The 13187-nt window shown below is 38.2% G+C and overlaps 1 protein-coding gene across 7 annotated transcripts in view; it reads left to right on the top strand.

The window, feature by feature from the left end:
- The window catches only part of MADD (MAP kinase activating death domain), a 117587-nt gene that overhangs the window by 65745 nt on the left and 38655 nt on the right, over positions 1-13187 (top strand). For 6 of the 7 annotated variants that reach the window (XM_083349011.1, XM_083349012.1, XM_083349009.1 and 3 more), the window contains 3 exons: positions 1546-1732; positions 2319-2469; positions 6544-6750. In XM_083349011.1, the coding sequence (XP_083205137.1) occupies positions 1546-1732; positions 2319-2469; positions 6544-6750 (545 nt within the window). The remainder of the gene's footprint in view (positions 1-1545; positions 1733-2318; positions 2470-6543; positions 6751-13187) is intronic. The other variant, XM_083349013.1, reaches the window with a different exon arrangement.

Here is a 13187-nt window from a genome sequence, read left to right as displayed (position 1 = left end):
ATGAAATTATGCCTTTGCTGTTTTCACTAATGTGATCATCCATATGCAACATATTTCTGCATTGCTGCTGTCCGATATAACCACATGCTTTCTACAGCTGGATTGAGTTTTATTTCTTAGGTCAGGGTTGTCAAACTCAATTTCATTGAGGGCCGCATCAGCATTGCGGTTGCCCTCAGGAGGCCGGGTGGTTATGGCCAGGGTGGGTGTGGCTTACTGGGTGGGCATGGCTAGAATGCGTATGGCCTACTGGGTGGGCGTGGCCAGCTCTACATTGTTCGCATCAAGGGTGCCTATGGGGGCCTGGGCAGGAGTGGGACAGATCTGAGGGTCTCTGGCAGAAGAAGGGTCTCTGGGCCAGGGCCAAGGCAGTGGTGGCCGTTCCCTCACTGTTTCTAGGATGCCTTCGCGGGCCACATGAAACCATTTTGCGGGCCGGATCCAGCCCCCAGGCCTTGTGTTTGACATGTCTGCCTTAGGTGATTCTCCTGGGGGTATATTCTCTTGGCACACATTGCGTCTATTCATAGCTTATCCCTCCTGGGAACACTCTGTGATGATATAGTATAGTAGGACATGAGGGAATGAGAATGGCAGCAATATTCCTTGTAGCTTACAATTTTACAGTTAAAATATTAAAAATACAACATCATAAAATATACCATTCCCCTGCAAGACTGGGAGCAGTCTTAAAAATAAAAGTAATACAAAAAAATATCAATCTTAGATATCTTAATAGAATAACAGAGTTGGAAGGGACCTTGGAGGTCTTGTAGTCTAACACCCTGCTCAGGCAGAAAATCCTATGCCTTTCTAAGCATCATAACGTGAAATATGAATTTCTGGATATAGGCTGTTCCAGAAAGAGGGAACCATAATTGTCAACCCTTTGATATTGTACAGATAAGGGAACAGATTCTACAAGAAAAGTAGAACTAAGCTTCATTGACATATTAGCAGAATCTTGAAAGTCTGATAGTTTTTCTTATCTTCCTCTTATCTCATGGCGAGTTAGAAATGAGTCAGCCTGAGTCTCTTCTTAATAACTAATTCCTTTCCATGGCTTAAGGATTTCTATCCTTTTTGTTAATGGCTTCCGAATAGTTCCCTCAAAGCCTAATGTTATATTATTGGCTCTCATTAGTAGACATGCTGCTGTATTTTGTATTCGGCATAGGCTTCTTCCAACAAATTACCATTTTCTCTGAGTATGACTATGTTATGGTCCAGCTCTCAGACATAAGAGTCTTTGTACCTCCAAAGCTGCTTCCTACCGTACTTATTTAAGGCAACATTTTCTTTTTTCAAAAACTATATGTTTATTTTCTTTTTAAAAAATGATTTTTAAAGTTGCTAATAAAGCAGAATAATATATAATATGCTTTCAGTTCTTTAAGTCTTGCAATCCAAGAATAGTGAGAAATGCTATTATATATGAAAAATAAAAAAGATCTTTCTTTTAATAATTAAAGTGATAGAAAAGCTGTAGACGTTTTGTGTTGATTCTTTCTTTCTTTTTTTTTACTATATGCCTTCTTCTTATAGTGAAAACCAGCAGTTCTTGAAAGAGGTGGTGCACAATGTCTTAGATGGACAAGGAATTGGTTGGTTAAACATGAAGAAAGTACGTCGTCTCTTGGAAAGTGAGCAGCTCCGTATGTTTGTATTAAGTAAGCTTAATCGAACTATCCAGTCAGAGGAGGATGCTCGACAGGATATTGTCCAGGATGTGGTTAGTTTTATTTTTACTTTTTCCCCCTCATCCATCCATGAATGAATTTTGCTGTGAGTTTCTCTACTGAAGCTTATTTAAGATGGCTCACAAGGAAATTCCTGCTACATGCCTTACTATATGAAGAATAAAATAATACAAAATAATGGATCAAATGTTGTAGATCAAGAAGGAAATTGCTTGCTGAAAAAGCATTAGTACCTTCCAATGAAATGTAGGTAGTACTTGGTCAAATTTTTTTTCCTCAGCTGAACTTCAATGTGGTCAGTTTAACTGAAAAATACTACTTCCAATTGACAGTAGAAAATGGAGGAAGAGTGCTCTGAGTGAGCTCATTTCCCAGATAAATTCATATGGGCAGAAGGGTGCCCAGTGATATCACAAGGGGTTTAAGAAGCCAGTATTAGAAGTAGAGATTAAAAAATATTAATTATTTAGTTTGAAGCACCTTAATTTGTATTCAGAAATTATTGAAAATGAATTAAAATGCAAGGAAATTGTAGTTTTTTGAATAATATCTTAGAAAGGCTGTGGGATTGGCTTCTGATTAACAAAGCATTCTTACAGATGAGCCTTTCTGTTTTAGGAGATTAACCGAAAGGTTTACAAAGGAATGCTGGATTTACTAAAATGTACAGTATCAAGCCTTGAGCAGTCATATTCAAATGCTGGACTTGGAGGCATGGCAAGTGTGTTTGGCTTGCTAGAAATAGTTCATACTCATTACTATAACAAAGGTAAGACAATGCTAAAAATTAGTGTATCATAAATACTGTGAAAAGCCTTTTGTGGCAGAACTAAATCTAGCCTGCCACAGTCAATAATTGTATGGACTTTATAAGTAGAGGCTATAAAGCAATTGTGTCTAATTATTAAATGTATCAGTTATAAAATATTTATTTGCTTTGTTGGTCTAAAAAATATTTGTGTGAATGACTGAGAGAAACAGACAGGTAAAAACAAACAGATACCGTCCTTCCCTCAAGAAGTAAAGTGGGGCCTCTGCAAAAAAATATTATTAGATCCCTAAGTTGGTGTTTCTCCTCTTTCATACTTCCGGTTTTCACTCAAGAGGTGTGATGTTGAAGGTGAAGGGCAGCTGTAGTTAATCTGAGTTAATGCTTCCCAAACCTAGGTAAATTACCCCAAGTTGAGTAAAAGTGGTTTTTCTTTTGGTAGCGGGTAACCTATTACCCAATCACAACAGGGACATTTAAATCAGGTCTTTATGGTAAGTGGTTTTGGGAAACGAAGGAACTTAGCATTTTGGGAAGCACTAAGTTATATGGAACTGCCTGATTGACATTTTGATTTATTTTGTTGGGAATGCACGTTCCACTAAATCATTTTATCAGCAAATCAGCATTAAGATGACCACTATCAGTAAAATAAGTTTTAAAAAAGTATGTTTCAGTTGTATCACTTATGAAACAGAGTGGGGAATGATTAAACTGTTATGGATAAGAGACAGGCAGCAAATGCAGTATACTTCCTTCCATCATCAACCTGCCTCATTGCATGAATTGATCAAGGGAAAAATGATCATGGAGAAGGTGGAGTTTGTTGTTTCTTCTCTGTAACCTGGCTGCTTTCAGGGAGATGGGAGGTGATAGGAAAACCAGAGGTTTTCTGAGTCAATTGAATTGAATTTATTATGTTAAATCAGTTCCAATGTGAAATATAGGAATAAAACATATTTGACTTTCTATTTAGGTCTTTATTCATTGTCTTTAACCTGTTCTTGTCTGGTTAAAGACAATAAATAACCATTTGCATATTTATTTATTTATGCATATACATTGGTGGCATCATCAAGAGCAGGTCTGCAGTTACAAAGATTAGAGATTTATTCAAGATAATGTCTTCCCAGAAGACTGTGGGTTAGAGTTGTGCATATATTTGGAAGGGTACTTTGCAAACCATATTGTTTGATTGAAGAATAAAAGCATTAGAGCAACCTTATCCTGCAAAAAACCTAGCTTGGCTGCTTAAAAAGCTTTTCCAGGTGGAACTGTCAGCAAAGCAAGAGATAATCTTCAAAACAGCCATGTAACGCTAGAGCAGGGCTTTTCAATCAGTAATACGCATACCACTGGTGGTACATTGGCACCTGGCAGGTGGTTACGCCACCCTGCCCAGCCTATCTAAGTGTAGCGGGGGATGGAATGAGCTAAAGCGGTGCAGCGCAGGACTTGCCATGAGAGAGTCTTTAGGAGCTGCTGGGGCGAGGCAAAGGCCCCAGGATCAGCACTTCTGGCGCACCCAGAAGAGAAAGGAGGAGGGAGGCAGAGACAGGCGAGGCTATAAAAGGAGGCAGTTTTGGCAGGAGAGGGAGAGAGAAAAAAAGATGCAGCCTTGGGAGGAGGAGGAGTCAGCTGGAGCTGCACCAAAGAGAAAAGGAAGAGGAGGGGGGGGAGACAGGAAAGGAGATAAAACAGGCCGGCTGGGAGCTGATCTACAACTTTGTGGCAGCCATCTGTGCTGGGCGCACACACAGGTGGCAGTGAAAAACGGGAGAAATGCAGCGGGGGAGGCCCCCCCCATGAGAAATGAAGAAAGGCACCATTGGCTGGAGGTGAAGCATGGAGGGAGAAAGGAAGGAACGAAGGAGATGGGAATGAGAAAAAGGGAGGCAAGGAAGGAGGGAGGGTAAGGAGGGAGGAAGGAGATTGGAATGGGAGGGAGGGAGGGTCTGAGGGAAAGCACTTGGCCACCAGCACCTCTGCTCCCCTTGCCCCTCCTCCTGACCTTTCATGGTGGTCTCCCATTCTATTGCTGAGGATGCTTTGGTTACAAAAGTGGGTCTCCTCGCATGGAGAGGGAGTGGGTCACCCTCTGACCCATGCACTTTGCCCTCCTGCACACACCATGAGCAACCTGGCCAAGGAGAGAGAGTGCAGTAGCAGCAGCCTCGAGGAGGAGGTAAGTGCAGCTGGGTGCCTCCTTGGGCAAGTGGGGCTGGAGTGGGTTGGGCTGCGGAGTCCTGGTGCCCTGGGAGCTTGAGGACAGGGCTGGACACTTGCCCTCCGCTGCCCAGGGTTCCAGGCAGCCTGTGCCACTGTCAGGGAGTCCACCGCATGGCCCAAGAGTGATGGCGAGGCTCCTCCGGTGGACCATTCCCTGGCGCCCACCTCAGTCCCATCCCCCTCCATCGGAGACCCCAAGATCCCCCCCGACAGCCCTGCCTGCCCACCCACAGGCACCCCCCAACCTGAGCAACATTGAGCTGGCCTCGCCCCCCAGCCATTAACTTTGCTTGTCAAAAGGTTACAAAAGGGGATCACATGACCCTGGGACACTGTGACCATCATAAAAATGAATCAGTTGCCAAGCATCCAAATATAAATCACATGACCCTGGGGATGCTGCAACAGTCATAAGTATGAAAAATGGCCATAAGTCACTAAGCGAACTGTTGTAAGTCGAGGACTACCTGTACTTTATCACTTTTTTCTTTCTTTTTTTTTGGATCATCAAGTTTTTGACAGCTTGCTAGGCGACTAATGGTACTTGAATATTGCCATATCATAAAAATGGTACAATTGGTTGAAAAGCCCTGCCCTAGAAGACTCCCAGATCCTTGGATGCAAAAATGCAGTTTTCAGATGCTTTGTTCAGGCCTGCTCCATACTTATTTGAAAAGCTAGAAATGGATAAAAATGATTGAATTAAACAAACATATATTTATATTTCCTGTTTACCTTTGCATTAACAGACATCCCATATTTAAATGTCACTTATTTCTGCAAGCAGTTGACACTGGCATATATAAATCTCTCTTATTATATGAAACAAGACTTCCATCAGTAGTGGTGTGATTGGTAAGGAAGAATGCTATAACAGACTTCCATAACAATGGACATATAGTATTATTGTATTCTGCATACAATCCAGCCATGATTTTAAGGTATCTAATCTAATTGTAACACAACATGTAAGTTCCAATATAGAATCTATGTGCTACTAAAAGCCTCATTGGCATGACCAAATGGGTAAAATAATGCATCACAAAGGCAACAATTTTCAACCCTAGTTACCTCAAATGGGCTTACTTTCAGAATGTGTCCAAAATCCATGATAGCTGAGTGAAATTTGAGGAAGTTGTAGGTGCTTCAGTGCTACAGGCTGCTGCTCTGCTGCTGCTGCGATCATGTGATCTTCATGTTCAACAATCTGTGACAGTTTCCCAAACAGTCTCACAATCCCTCTTTCCCTCATTAGGCTACTTACAAGCCTGCTGGAAAGGGAAGGGAAGGAAGGGAGGGAGGAAGAAACTCTTGCACATCCTTTCTGGCCTATGTCAGCCTCTTGTGTGCTCCTATGACTTGTACCATCTCTCCTTCCCTGACCAGCACCGACCTCCCATGTGCTTTTCAAACCTCTTGTGTACCTCCACACACCCTCCTTGACTTGCTTAACGGTATTGGCAAATAACATGTCTTGATCTGATACTGAAGATACATTAACTTTGGCAAGAGTTTTTCACTGTAACATAAGGTTACTAACTGGAAAAAAAAACCCACACTAAAATAGTTCCCAAGTCACAATTTCGTAGTCAGCTAAATTCATGTTAGAAGGGGCCATCCTTAAAATAACCAAGTTTCAATATATTGGTATTTTGTGAATTTCTCTCTAACTGATGATAAGGTCTAGATGTGAGAGTATTTTCAATGGTTGTAAAGAATTAATGCCATCTATCAAGCCCTTCTCTCCTTTCTTCTCATTCTCTCTTCTGATTGTTGTTGGCATATTTACGTGTTGGTTGTTGTTTTTTTTGCCTCCTTATCTCTCTCTATTCCTTTCTTTTAAAGAGCCTGAAAAAAGAAAGCGAAGCCCAACAGATGGAGCAATCACTCCGGTTGGCAAAGATCCTATTTTAGCCAGGAGGGTGGAACCGAAACCCAAGGTGCAACTACAAGTACCTCAGCTCATGCCAAGGGCACCAGGCCTCTCAGGGAAAGGGCCAAGGGAGTTTGACACAAGGAGTTTAAAGGAGGAAAATTTTGTAGCTTCTATTGGTGTGTATTTTAATATACGTGGAATGCAGGAAAGTGATTGTGCATTGGCATTAGAGTCTACTTGCATCTTTCCCATTAAAACATTATTCCTTTCATTGCTCTAGTAACGCGCTTCACTCTCACTCAGTTTGCAAAGACTGGTCATATATTTTCTTCTCCCATTTTGAACAAGAATCAACTCAACATTTTGGATGAGTTAATTTCTTTTTTAAAAAATTTGGAGACTGTTATATGACACTGACATCACAGACTTTAATTACATCTAGTTGAGTTACTATAAACAAATTGGCTGGCTGTCCTTGGAAGTGCATACACAAAGGACTGACTGAGTTTTAGATAAATGCAAATTATTTTACAAAAATCTGTCGGTTTTTATTTGCAAGTAAATCCCACTGAGTTCTTGGGAGTTCTTGGAAGTTGGTGCTATGCATGTATGTTATAAATAGGTCACAGTTATGTGTATTTGGACTCATGGGTATTCCTTTATTATTGTCTTCTTTATCCAGCAAAATTACATTTTAGTGTTTTATCCTTTTATGTATTCCTGAGAAACAAACGATTGTGCCAAAATACATATAGTAACATATAGAACTCTGAGGAAAATAATTGCATTAGGTTTGGAATTATTGCACTATTCAGGCAGAAAAATACCTAGCCAGTTTTCTGAATGATTGTCTCTACTTTCATTCTGTTAGCTGAATTGTTAGGTTAATGTTTAATTTTTTTGCCATTCAGGATTTTTAAAAAATCAGCTTTTGAAGGCTTGTAGCAGAAATAACCATCTATCTATAAAGGAAACAGATTATTCAATCTCAGGTCACTATAGAAAGATTATATGTTTTTTGCAAATTAGTTTATGTAACTTTTTCACTAACTATTCGTCTGCTCTAATTTGAGGTGAATAATTATGAATCCTATACTAATATGCACATAAAACAATAAAAATAACAGTAAGGAAATATGAACAGCTCTTCTATGTTTGGCTAATATAGGACAAATTAGTGAAGGGGGAGTTCATTTTTAATGTAATATGAATACATAATTTAACAAAAATAGCTATTATAGTAATTATTACATTTTAGTAAAAGCTGTGCAAATACCAATTGCCATATTTAGATTGATGTTAGTTGTTCTTCTGCCAAATAAACTAGGGAGGAATGGGTTTGGTTTTCCAGAGGTTGCAGGTTGTTCTGTCATTGTTTCATCACAGAAATCCCACTCTCTTAACCTTCAGTAACTTCTAAATCAATTTCTTCTATTTGTTTTCCGATGTTCTCTTTTTATTGCAAAATAGTAAAAAAAAAAATAATTCAATCCACTAGTTCGAATCTTTTTATTTTTATTTTTTGGTAAGAGATTGGTAAGAGAAAGGTTCCTTTATAGGTTTCCTAGCTTCTGCTTCCTCCCATAAATTATGCTTTCAAGTTAAATGTTGAACTTAGTTTTATAGCAAGGTGATTTGATATTGTGCCACTAAGCCGGTACCTAGAAATTCCTGACATTTTTTTCAGTGCAGAAATGCAAACCTAAAATTGTTTCTTTGTTTGCTATGTGGATTGAATTTTTACCTAATTCTGAGATGCTTGTATTCTAAACAAATATTGCTCTTTCTATATAGATCTCTCTCAGAATATTCTTTTTAATGTTGCTGAGAGAATACTGTGAATTGGTTAAACTTTGGGAGGGGGGAGGGGGCAGTATTTGAACAGACTATGTATGAAAAAAGTGTATTGACTAGAAGTATTATTTTGCAGACAGAAATAATTTGAATATTGAGCATAAAGAGCTAGCCAAAATCTTTTTGTAATATGTAATTTCTGTGAAGTCAGATGACATCAGGTGGGTGAGTCTCAGAGTTATTTTATTTTTCTGAGCCAGCAAATTGCATGTGATTCTTTTTTTAAAAAAATATTTATTGATTAAGATAATGGAGGTCTCTGCTCCTGATCTAGCGGAAAAAGAATTATTTCTTCACATGCCAGTTTTCATTAATCTCTGTTTTGGCAGCGCAGGGTTGGGTGGCTTACTTTTGTTTTTGTTTTTCCCATTTCCACCTCTGATCAGCATCTGATACTTCTTCTGTCTTTCTCTCCTGCTTGCATTGCATCTTGAGTAGAATTGTGGAACAAGCACCAGGAAGTGACAAAACAAAAAGCTTTGGAAAAACTGAGTAAGGAAAATGATTAAAAGGACAGAAACATAATACTCCCCATAGCCTCCCCATAACTGCCAACTCCTTAAGCTTTTGATTGAGCACCCATGCCACATGAGCCATAGGACAGACCAAGGAGGTCATTTCATAAAGAAACACAGTGTTACCTCAAAGAGCCCTTTCCTATATGAGGAGAGAGAAAAATGCTTTAGTTCTTCTGGCTGAGTTTCAAATCCTTCCTTACCACTGAATTTATTTTTTAGAAGGTTCTGACGGGTTTCTCTGTTATGAAGGCATGCTATAACTGCTGCAACATTTTCATTGAAATAATGTTTGTGTGGAGAGATTGTTGTCCTATTTCTTCAGCAATAGGCGTTTGTAAGGTCCAATCCATAATCTCTCCATAGATTTTCCATCAGTTACTTTGAAATAACTGTGGGGAATTACATGACCAACTGTGATTAACTTTTAATGGAAGACAAGACTTATATATTGTTTTAAAACTCTAGTTCTTTATTACCGTGTTTAGGAAACAGCCAACTCCAATTGCAATCTTCTGATATGATTTCTAGATATGAGCTAGATATATAAGCATGCACAAATATAAAATATACTGTATAAATATTCATATACAAACCATTGATTTTGAGTAACAATTAAGTCACAAAAGTGTGACATGGATATCTATAGAAAATGGGAGGGAAACTAAAGAGGAAATATGTTGTTAGGAAAAGATTAAATACTCTGTTTTCTTCTACAGAGTGCCCTTTCCTGCCAACATTGTGTAAAAGAGAATACTGATGTTTTGCTGTATGCATCTATAGTTGGCCCATACTATTTCACTAATTAGGCATTGGTTAAATTTTGAAAATAATGTCACTAGTTAGTTACAGAAAATTTAGTCTTTTGGGTTTGAAAATTGCATTCAGTTTTTGTTGTGCAACAAAAGCTACACTTAGTAAGTAGATTCAGCTAACTTCAAGAAGATGAGATATCTGATAACATGTAATAAATTAGTGATTCAACAAAATAAATGTAGAACAACACACGAAAGTACTCTCATATACAGTTTTGCTGCATTACACACATGCATCTTCCGGTTTATTTGCTGCTGAATTTCAGTGGCAAACAAATAGGCTCTGGAACTGAACCAAAACTTCAAAAAATAACACATCTAGTCCACTGACCATGGGTTGCTTGAATTATATGAGCTTAATGCAACCTATTATGAATACATATTACCATAGACTATCAATTGTTTTAAGATAGTGGCACAGGATCTACATGGGAGAGTCAACTGCAGTCCTGCTAAATCTCCTGTACCACTTGCCAGCTTTTTATGCCACTAGGTTTTATAACCTTTTGGATTGTCTTGCAGGATTGGGACTTATGAGACCAGATTGCAGTGGTTCTTATTCTTCTCTTGGACCTGTAGTTAAAAGGTTGTACTGGGAACTACAGTTTGACATCTGTACAATTAACCTACAGTGTCTGCAAGCAGTGTTTCATCTTGTCACCTATGCTGTTTGTAACTAGATGCAACCATCTGGAGCTTGAGAGTGGTTATGTCAACAGCGTTTCTGTTGTTCTTTCCCATTCAACTCCAAGAAAGCAAACAATATCTTTGAACATTCTCTAACTTTATTATAACTGGAGCAAAAATAACAAGCTGACATTAAATGCAGAGAAGGTAGAGGGACTGTTAGTTCCTAGGAGGTTTTTGGGAGTGGAGTTGTTTATACTGCTTTTTTTAAAAACCAAAACAAAAACTTGATCCTCACTGTTACTGGATTTACAGATGGTAGCTGTGGCAAGCAGGATATATTCTAGTTGTGATTGATACTGTGTCAGATTTGGCATCAGTTATCCATGCATTGATTGCATCCCACTTTGATTATTACAATGCACTCTAAATGGGGTTAGGAGTGGTCCTTGATGTAAAATATGGCAAATAGGCTGCTAAACAGTGCAATGGCTGGGGATTGTAAGGCTTATGCTTAAAGTTCCTCCTCTGGTTGCCAATTGCTCACTGAGCACAATTTGTAATTAACCTCTGTGGTCATAAATGGCTTAGGGACTTGATGTCTGATGGATTGGCTTGCTCTTTTCAAACTTGTGTGGGCAATAAGAACGGCTAGAGAGGTGCTTCTGAAGATCATCCTTCCTTTAGTTGAATCAACAGAATTTTAGCATAGCTTATAACAAAAACAGTAGACCTTGCTTACCAACAGTCCCAGATGTAGAATGCTTAAATACACTTTGAAGCTCAACATCAACAGGACATAACTTATACAAAGACGCATATGTAACAAGTGAACCAAACCAACTTTGTACATCTAGACATTGCTTGCATACTGTCTGAAAAGCATTGACAGTATGTGTGAAATACAGGAATACATATACACACTTTTTCATTACCTAGTTGAAAATTGTGAGAGCATAGCATATATCCACCACATGAACTTTAGGTACAAAACAGCCGTGTTTTGTTCTGAGTCAGAAAGAAAACTTTCGAACATATGCATGTTTTGTTTAGTGCTTAGAACACACAAATGGCTATTTCAGTGACCAAACTTGAGGATAAAATAAGTTACGAGAGTGCTTGCTATCAGTTATTTTTCCCCCCTCTTGATGCTCCCTATTATACATCAGCTTTTTCTTTTGGAGCCAAAAAGCACACTTTGAAGTAAAGCCTGGTACTAGATCAATGAATTGTTTTCATTTTCTAAGTGTTACTGTAGGGCTCACAGTGGCACTAAAAAGACATTTTTGTAAATGAAAGCCATGCTAGTATTTTTTTCCTAAAATATATTAGCTTTACATCCATTTTAATACAAATTTAGAAATAATATTGAAAAATATTATTAGAGAAAAATAATCTTGAAACATATTAGAGAGAAATAATATTGAAACATTATTAGAGAGAATATTGAAAAATATTAGAGAAAAATAATATTGAAAAAATATTATTAAATAATAGTGACAAATAAGAGAAAACAAGCCTATATTTCTAGGAAGGTGAGTATTCATTGGCTGTTAGCAAGGCAGGTATTCATAAACTGATCAGTTCTCATAGGCTCCATGTTAGGAACTCCAGGTAAAAAATAATAAAATGTCACTACTAAATTCTAAGGGACGCGGTGGCTCAGTGGGTTAGGACGCTGAGCTTGTCGATCAGAAGGTCGGCAGTTTGGCGGGTCGAATCCCGAGTGCCGCGTAACAGAGTGAGCGCCTGTTACTTGTCCCAGCTTCTGCCAACCTAGCAGTTCAAAAGCATGTAAAAATGCAAGTAGAAAAATAGGGACCACTACGGTGGGAAGGTAACAGCGTTCCGTGCGCCTTTGGCGTCTAGTCATGCCGGCCACATGACCACGGAGACGTCCTCGGACAAGCGCTGGCTCTTCGGCTTTGAAACGGAGATGAGCACCGGCCCCTAGAGTTGGAAACGACTAGCACGCATGTGTGGGGGAACCTTTACCTTTACCTTTACCTTACTAAATTCTAACAATGTAGAGCCTGTAAATTCATGTTTGAACAGTAGCATTTAATCACAATATCCATTCGACTCTAAAGAAGCTGGATTTTTTTATATATATGTAGAAAAATATATATATAATAGTTGCTGAGGATTTTCTAAATATATTCTTTCCAAGGAGATGTTAAATTATGTTCTTCCTATCTGAAAATTGTGCTAATTCATCTGATCTCTCTGATCCTGTTTTTAAAACCATATATTAAAAAGAAAATTAAGAAATATGAAGACTGTTGAGCTTTTTTTCTTACTCTAATAAACAGGCCAAAAATTGGCCTTTATAGAAATGGCTCATGCTCTAAAAATTAAATTTTCACTGGGCCATTGGTGTGCAGGGAAATTACCTGCATAATTTAAATATTGTATACTGCTTTCATATAACACTATAATACAGTATTCTCTGGATGCATATTTAGGGGTAAATTACTGATCTTAGAAAGGTTTACTTTAAGCTACATGTATCTAAGACTGCTTGTTTGATTTTACTAATATATAAGTCTCCTTCTGTTCTCTAAAGTTAATCTTTATTGCCTTCTGTGAATAAATATTTCAAAATATGATCATGCTAATCAAATAGAATTCAGTTTACTTTAATTAAAACTTGTTCTCCAGTTGGTGTTTACCTTTGGTTAACCAAGGGCTTAAAGATGTTTTAGTTTTGTTATGCGTTTGCACAGTGCACAAATGTACATACAGTTAATTGAAGTACAAGTGGTAGTATATATTTTAAATAATTTACAAATAAATTCTCTG

Source organism: Vipera ursinii, assembly GCF_947247035.1.
Source record: "Vipera ursinii genome assembly, chromosome: 1".
NCBI lineage: Eukaryota > Metazoa > Chordata > Lepidosauria > Squamata > Viperidae > Vipera > Vipera ursinii.
This window is presented reverse-complemented; position numbering and strand designations above follow the sequence as displayed.